At 42.9% G+C, this 8,937-nt stretch overlaps 1 protein-coding gene across 1 annotated transcript; it reads right to left on the bottom strand.

The window, feature by feature from the left end:
- Positions 1 to 565: 565 nt before the first annotated feature.
- prdx2 (peroxiredoxin 2) lies at positions 566 to 7,835 on the bottom strand. The gene is given in 7 exon segments (NM_203670.1): positions 566 to 801; positions 1,197 to 1,327; positions 1,407 to 1,529; positions 3,726 to 3,879; positions 4,073 to 4,168; positions 5,258 to 5,326; positions 7,827 to 7,835. Coding segments are annotated over 6 exon segments (621 nt in total). The 5' UTR covers positions 5,289 to 5,326; positions 7,827 to 7,835; the 3' UTR covers positions 566 to 715.
- Positions 7,836 to 8,937: the final 1,102 nt, after the last annotated feature.

Here is an 8,937-nt window from a genome sequence, read left to right as displayed (position 1 = left end):
TAATTACTTTGAAACACTTTAATTTTTTGATGTTACTGTTCCTTTAATGGTGAAGACACACAGAGCTACTTAGTAGCAGCTACTAAATGCTAGAAAATACCCTGTCACAGGCATTACTGAGGATAAATAAAACCCCCAAAACCACAGGTAAAGACAATTATCAGTAAATGATCAACATGGTCTACTTTAGCAGTCGTGACTAGTAGCCCCATGTGCCTTTACCCTAATAGTTTTGGGTTTAGTGGTGAGAACTTCCCCCTTTTTTGCTACAAGTATATTCACCAGCTGGTTAGAGACTATTTAACTACTCACACATAAACCTATTCCCCCCCCCCCCCCCCCACGGCCACGTGACAAACTGAGCTTTAGTGACTCGGTAGATGAAGGCTGGCAGCCAGGCTATTCTGCAGAACTACAATATGTATTATCAGATCACCCTCTGCTGGAGGCAACGGGTATTACAACCAGATCCACTAGTGCAGAGCACACAGATTCCAATAGGAATTCCTTACCCACTGATACCACAGACAGCTTCTTTCCAATTGGTCAGCTTTGAATGAAACAGTTTTTTTTTTTAAGAAGACTTTTAATTAAGATCAGGAGTAAGTGCTGTCTCTTCCCTACAGAAGGAAGCACTGGGAGTGGCATCTGTTTGGCCAGTGAAGAGGTCAGTGCATTGGATCCATGAGCCACCTTGTGAGTAGGCTTCAGCCGGTCAGTATTCTTTAGAGAAGAACTCCTTGCTGTCCTTTACATTGGGCTTGATGGTGCTGCTGCCGGGCTTCCATCCTGCAGGACATACTGGAAACAGAAGGGATTGCATTTAATCTGATTTTACATGGGCACACCATATGCCAATGTCCTTGTACTGCCACCTATGCCCCACCATAGGAAACTACCTATTCAAGGGGAAGTTAACCTTTTAGTATGTTGTAGAATGTCCTATTCGTAACTTTTTAACCTTTGTCAGGCTACAATTTAGTTATTGTTCCTTTTTATTCCTTATCTTTCTATTTAGTCCCACCACTATTCCTATTGGTCTCTCATTTCAACCACTGGTTGCTAGGTTACTTTGGACCCTAGCAACCAGATAGATGCTGAATTTCTTAACTGTAGAGCCACAGATCAAAAGAAAATACTCCAAAATTTGCAAAAAAAAAAAAAAAAAAGTAAGCTCAGACTTGCCCATTCCTTACCCTCGCCATGTTGATCCGTGTACTGGAATGCCTGCACCAGGCGCAAGGTCTCCTCCACAGAGCGGCCAACAGGAAGGTCATTAATGGTTATCTGGCGAAGGTTTCCTTTTCCATCAATAATGAAGAGCCCTCTGAAACACAAGCCTTCATTCAGTAATGCACGTGGCACCTCTGGTTATAGGGAAAAGGGGTAAAACGAGCCTCACCCACCTGTAGGCAACTCCATCCTCTTCCTTCAGGACACCATAGTCCTTTGCAATAGAATGAGTCAGATCAGACACCAGGGGTATGTTAATGGGCCCCAAACCGCCTTCTTTACGGGGTACATTGGTCCTGGAATATAATAGTGCATTCATATCTGTTATAGGTCCACCTTAACCTCTTTCAATCCCCTCTTTCCTAATATAACACCTAAATGTTTCAGATAACTGCACCCACTCTAAACCACACCCAGCTTCGATAAACCTCATTCATTCTTTACTGCTGCGCTGCAAGTTGGAGTATGTCACCCCCCCATCCCAGTAAATCAGCATTGTCTTTTAGTAGCCATGGCAAGTAGCTGCTACTAGTAGTCTCTTCACCTTTAACCTTAATTAGCTTGTACAGTAAAGGGTATATTATATACATTATATTAATAGTATATACACAGTAGGCACTTGTTTATAAGTCACTGTACCATTATTTACAATTCCAGATCCTAAATACATTATGCAGTGGGGGCAGAAGAAATGGGGTTCTGGAATGCATTACATTCAGAGAGAGACAGGGGCACCCAAAATAAATGAAATACAGTGAAAAGCAGTATTCCTGAAGGCTAGAAAGGATTTCAGCATTGTAGAAGTTCACATTGCTCACTAGCCCCACCTAATGGTGCACATGAGAATGGCACCCAGCAGGAGAAACCGTTTTGCTAGTATGACTTTGGTCATATTGAAAGTACATTGAGCAGAAGAAATAGGTTACCTGAAAGCAGTTCTAATGTGTAGCGTTGTGTACAGTAGACACAAAGCCCACTCCCATTTTAAGCCACTCGTTATGGTTCTAAAACATCTGCACTATTGCAGTTTTTTGGGTGGGGAGTGTGACCCAGTGCTGGGAAGATAAGATGTTATGCTCCATGCAGATTAGAGGCCTCTATTCCTCAAGGGTTTTTGCCGACTTTTTGCTGTTTTTTTACTGTGTTAGGGTTAATTGTTATGAGCTAAATACAATGCTATGTGCAGTATGAGGGCATTATAGTGCGATTTATTCAGGCCCGGACTGGCAATCTGTGGGTTCAGGCAAATGCCAGAGGGGCTGCTGTAAGGTGCCATAGTCACTCACCATTTATTGGGCCTATGGGGGGGGCTGTTTGGGCCTCTGTGTACTGAAAATCAGGCCCGGACTGGCAATCTGTGGGTTCAGGCAAATGCCAGAGGGGCTGCTGTAAGGTGCCATAGACACTCACTATTTATTGGGCCTATGGGGGGGGGGGCTGTTTGGGCCTCTGTGTACTGAAAATCAGGCCCGGACTGGCAATCTGTGGGTTCAGGCAAATGCCAGAGGGGCTGCTGTAAGGAGCCATAGACACTCACTATTTATTGGGCCTTTGGGGGGGCTGTTTGGGCCTCTGTGTACTTGGAATGCCAGGGCCTATTTTGAAGTCCAGATGCAGGCCTGGGGGAAGGGGGGTAATATTTAAGTGATTAGAAAGACTAATATCAAATTGCAACTTCATAGTAATCTATGGGAAACATGCCTGAAGCAGCCCTGGCGGGGGGGGGGGGGGGTCTCAGGAAGACCTCTCCTTATGGGTACCACTTACAAGATGCAACCACTGTGGTTTCCTGCCTAATTACAGTTAAAGGGGAACTCCACCCAAACACAACTTGAGCTTTTCGAAACTTAAGCCATTCTAAGTAACTCTGCAATATACATCAATTAAAAATATGCAGCCTTCATGATTTGTAATGTAATAGGGTTTGGAACAGTTCCCTAAGCCCCGCCCCCTGTTGATCTGACTGACTGCTTTGAGACTCAAATTAAATGTAAAAGTCGCCTGTCTGCAGCCAGTATTCCTTCCAATCCCACAATCCCCTGCATGTGATGTCAATAAGGAAAGATCACAGTGCAGTGCATTGTGGGTTATGTAGTTCCTGCATGCTGTAAGCTGCTGAGAAGTTATTACAATTTGTAACATTAATGTTTTAGTCCCTCCTCCCCTGCCAGGATTTCAAATGATGTAGAAAGAACCATTTTGCAGCTGGATTTCAGCATATAAAAATGGTATTGATTCATACTTTCTGAAGGAACAGATTACAGCAATAGGTATATTAGGGGTTTCTGTATTGTGTGGGGCTCTAACAAATTTTGGTTCAGAAGTCAGAGTTCCCCTTTAAGGCCATTAGCCTAACTTGGATGCTGGGGGAAGCATGAATATGGCTGAATAGTGCAGCTAAAGGTCTGTCACTGATAAGTCAGTAAAATGAGAGAAGCAACGGAACACTGCACCCTCCACCCAGGAGATAAGCCGGGAGTGGCAGCACTTACCACGCGAGGTGGGTGAACTGGGAATCGACGGAGACGGCAATCAGCTGGCAGTTGATCTTACTGAAGTCTCCAGCATGGTCACTGAAGGCAATGATCTCCGTGGGGCAGACAAAGGTAAAGTCCAATGGGTAAAAAAACAAAACCACGTATTTACCTGCCAAGGGGAAAAAAGTTGCCAATAATGATTGGGCTACACACTGCCACCTCCAACAGCCTGCTTGTGACTGGGAGCAGATCTGTGCAACTTTAAATAGGCTTTGAACACATGCAGTAGTACAGCGCACACCTATTAATCACTTTCCAGCAATAAACACATTGGGGGTGCAGCAGTGCTCCATGCACCTTACCTAAATAGTCTGACAACTGGATGTCTTTAAACTCCCCATTGACCACAGCAGTGGCCTTAAAAGCTGGGGCCGGCTGGCCAATGTGAGTCTTCACTGCTGTAAGAAAAAAAAAAAAAAAAAGTTCAACCACAGCCAAACATTGCTGGGCAACATTTCATTTTCTCCATTATTTAGGTGAAGTTCCCCTTTAAAACCCTGGGAAGCCGTGTTAACCTCATACACCCTAATAGGGGATACGTTACAGCATTGTGCAATGTCCAAAAATCAGAAGCATCTCTAATTAAAAAGATGTGGCACATGGCAACAACAGCAGCAACACAGCCCCTGACCCACCATCTGATACATACAATGGGCAGTGTTATTGCCAATAGCCTTGAGCAGAAGAGACTCAAATGTATCTTATAGCTGGCAAATAACCTGCCTATGTGGCTAATAGGGCAGAAAGAGGAAAGGCATTAGCCTGGGAAGCAGATACAGGTATGGGATCCCTTATCCGGAAACCAGTTATCCAGAAAGCCTGTCTCCCATAGACTCCATTTTCATCAAATTATTCAGATTTTTAAAATTAATTTATTTTTTCTCTGTAATAATAAAACAGTACCTGTACTTGATCCCAACTAAGATATAATTACCCCTTATTGGGGGCAGAACAGCCCTATTGGGTTTATTTAATGGTTAAATGATTCCCTTTTCTCTGTAATAATAAAACAGTACCTGTACTTGATCCCAACTAAGATATAATTACCCCTTATTGGGGGCAGAACAGCCCTATTGGGTTTATTTAATGGTTAAATGATTCCCTTTTCTCTGTAATAATAAAACAGTACCTGTACTTGATCCCAACTAAGATATAATTACCCCTTATTGGGGGCAGAACAGCCCTATTGGGTTTATTTCATGGTTAAATGATTCCCTTTTCTCTGTAATAATAAAACCGTACCTGTACTTGATCCCAACTTCGATATAATTAAATCCTTATTAGGAGGCAAACAATTCTATTGGGTTTGATTAATGGTTTATCGATTTTTTTAGTAGACTTAAGGTATGGAGATCCAAATTACAGAAAGACCCCTTATCCGGAATACCCTTGGTCCCGAGCATTTTGGATAATGGGTCCTATACCTGTATAGGAACACTGCCATAACAAATCTAGTTTTAAGAAACAAATAAGCTGCAATGCCTTACCGCGCACACCTGGACCCACGGGACACGACATGATGTGAATTACAGACACCAAATGAAAACGGTGAAAACCTGTTAAGAAAAAAAAACAGATATAAAAAGAAAGAACAACGCACACTGCACCAATACAGGGCAGAGATATGTGGGTTGGGCAGGTTTGGGTGGGACTAGGCGAGTCCAGCTTTACTTTTTGCCAGACTTGCCACCTTGAGCCCCTGCACATTACATTCCAGTAAGTCCTCCCTGTTGGTGATGATATTGTAAGGGACCTGAACCACGGGGGTCAGTCTCCTCCAGTGGCAAATAAATCCACCCTCCCCAGCCGCAGACTAGGTACCCCCCCCTATCCATAACATCACTGGCAGGTTCCATGTCCGTTCCAAGTAAGGTTCCTCAGGCTTGGCTCCCTATGGGTTGGTTATAGTTTGTGTAACCCACACATGCCTAGGCTTCCCACAACTATTATTCAGTAAAACAAACCCCTGCCATTGGCTGGTTGTTCATTGCTGTGGGTACTGTCATTATTGGGGTTGGTTAACTCATGCCTTTGTGTCTGGAATTATCCTCCCAAATTTGAGTTTAACTGCCAGATTCCTCTATAACCTGCACCGGCCATTCTTCCCTACTAATAAAAAGCAGCCCTAGCCCTATAGCAATGATTCCACCCCTATACTTTAGTGTAGCTATGGGCCAACAGGGGAACCACTGAGAAAGCAAAGACTGAATGTTGGGAGGCCGATGGGACACTGACTTCTAGCCAACGTTTGGGTGGGGCCCTTCAATAATAACGATGGAGGTGGGGGGGCAGTGACTAGTAAGGACAACTGCTCTGTCATGCTTGCCTGGCACATAAATGGAGGAACAAGAACCATATGACTGTACACATGGCATTTGCCAAGAAGCAAGAGAGATCCAGTTGCCCAAGTTCTGTGATGAGATGAGGCCAACAGTTTTTTTAGCCAAAGTGTAGAAATGCCAACATCCCAAATACCCCATAACTACATTAAAGTACAGGGGTCTTTATGCCATAACTTTAATCAGTAAGGAGCAGGGATGGGGCATCTTGCTAAAACTGAAGGAAAATGGGATGGTGCAAAACAAAGGGAAATACAGTACAGGTATGGGACCTGTTATCCAGAATGCTCTGGATAAGCCAATAGGCTTGTTTTGCCTCCATTAATGATTAATTATATCTTAGTTGGGATCAAGTACAGGTACTGTTTTATTATTACAGAGAAAAGGGAATCATTTAACCATTAAATAAACCCAATAGGGCTGTTCTGCCCCCAATAAGGGGTAATTATATCTTAGTTGGGATCAAGTACAGGTACTGTTTTATTATTACAGAGAAAAGGGAATCATTTAACCATGAAATAAACCCAATAGGGCTGTTCTGCCCCCAATAAGGGGTAATTATATCTTAGTTGGGATCAAGTACAGGTACTGTTTTATTATTACAGAGAAAAGGGAATCATTTAACCATGAAATAAACCCAATAGGGCTGTTCTGCCCCAATAAGGGGTAATTATATCTTAGTTGGGATCAAGTACAGGTACTGTTTTATTATTACAGAGAAAAGGGAATCATTTAACCATTAAATAAACCCAATAGGGCTGTTCTGCCCCCAATAAGGGGTAATTATATCTTAGTTGGGATCAAGTACAGGTACTGTTTTATTATTACAAAGAAAAGGGAATCATTTAACCATTAAATAAACCCAATAGGGCTGTTCTGCCCCCAATAAGGGGTAATTATATCTTAGTTGGGATAAAGTACAGGTACTGTTTTATTATTACAGAGAAAAGGGAATCATTTTTAAAAAATAGAATTATTTGCTTATAATGGAGTCTATGGGAGATGGCCTTTCTGTAATTCAGAACTTTCCGGATAACAGGTTTCCAGATAAGGGATCCCGTACCTGTATAGGTTTGTGTTAAGAATCCATACATACATCTAATCAAGTGGTTGTTTAACATTACGTTAACATTTAGTATGGAGTAGAATTAGCAGATCTTAACTTTTACTTTGTAGTTCGGACTCTTTCCAGCTTTCTAATGAGGGTTCACCGACCCCAGAAGCCAAAAAAACCTATAGCCCTGTAAGGCTGCAATTTTATTTTTATATTCGGGCTTCCTATTCCAGCCTCTTATTCACACCACTGTTTGGTTGCTAGGGAAATTTGGGCCCTAGCAACCAGATAGATGCTGAAATTCAGAATTGTAGAAAAAAAACTAAAATACAAAGACCAATAGCAACTTGTTTTAGATTACTACTTTATATTTCATACTAAAAGTTAATATAAAGGTAAACAACCCCTTTGGGGTTAATAAGGTTCCTGGTTAGTTGTGACCATGTTGAAATTATTAAAAATGTCATACAGTGAGGGGGATATACCAAAGCAATCCTATAGCAAACCCTTAGCCCACTCATAGTTACTGCAGTACAGTATACAAGCTAATAAAGAAGGCATACAACAGCCCATTAAGCATTGAATCACCCCGAGAAATGCCCTGTAGCCAATTAAAAGAAACAATAGCCGCGCCCCCTCACACCAGGCTTTGCCCACTCTCACCTCCCGGTCTGTCCTTCTCTCAATGTGGCGCGACCACCACAGACACGGGATTTTATACTGCAGGCTGTACCATTCTGCAGCGGCGGCGGGGGTGGGAGCTGGGCCAAACCACGTGACACGCAGCGAAGGACCAGAATGAAATGTTTCACAAGCATCTCGGCTGAGTGCGAGAGTGAGATAGTCGTCTACATTATTCTACATGTATTATGGTATTGTACCGAAAGCCAAATGGCTTTGGTGTCGCTCTATGATATTTACTTTCAAATGGAATCGTCTGCACCTGCCGCCTGCGTCTCCTTGAAAAGTGTTGGAACTGTCCGGGGCTGGGGTGTCTGCCCGCTAAATGGTTTTGCTTCTGGTTTTCAATATTGCTTAAACGCTTTACACTTTTAAAGATCAAGTAAAGCTCATAAAAAATAGTTTGTATGTTTTTGTGACTCCTTTATAAAAGCCTTAGGTTGAAGACGCACAGTGCTACTTAGTAGCAGCTACTTGTCACAGCTACTAAACGCCAGAAAATCCCCTGCCATAGACAATACTGAGAATTGCCTCTGCTAAGACACACGTAGAGACAGTTATCAGTAAATGATCAACATTGTCTACTTCTTTAGCCACGACAAGTAGCTGCTACTAGTAGCTCCGTGTGTCATCAACCTTAAGGTGCCCATATGTTAAGATCCGATCACTGGCGTGGTCGTTAAGGGAGCGGATTTTCTCCCGATCTACCCGATATCGGGTGAATTAAGGCTAATTTGGTTGCTTGGCCCTGGGGCCAAACAGTCAAATTAGAACAATTGGTTCAGGGAGCCGATGCGGTCCCTAATCCTACTAAATTTATTAACCTGCCCGATCGATATCTGCCAGATTTCAGGCCAGATGTCGGTCGTTTGTGCCCCTACAATTGGCCCGTGTATGGCGACCTTTAGGGTGAAGACATACAGAGCTACTAGTAGCAGCTACTTGTAGTGGCTACTAAAAAAAGACTGCTGATAATTTACTGATAATTGTTTCTACGTGTGTTTTAGCAGAGGCAATTTTCAGTATTGTCTATGGCAGGGGATGTTCTGGAGTTTAGTAGCCTTGAAAAAGTAGCTGCTACTTGTAGCCCAGT

The sequence above is a fragment of the Xenopus tropicalis genome, chromosome 3 (assembly GCF_000004195.4).
Source record: "Xenopus tropicalis strain Nigerian chromosome 3, UCB_Xtro_10.0, whole genome shotgun sequence".
Lineage (NCBI taxonomy): Eukaryota > Metazoa > Chordata > Amphibia > Anura > Pipidae > Xenopus > Xenopus tropicalis.
The sequence above is the reverse complement of the archived record's forward strand: the minus strand, read 5'-3'. Positions and strand labels throughout refer to the sequence as shown.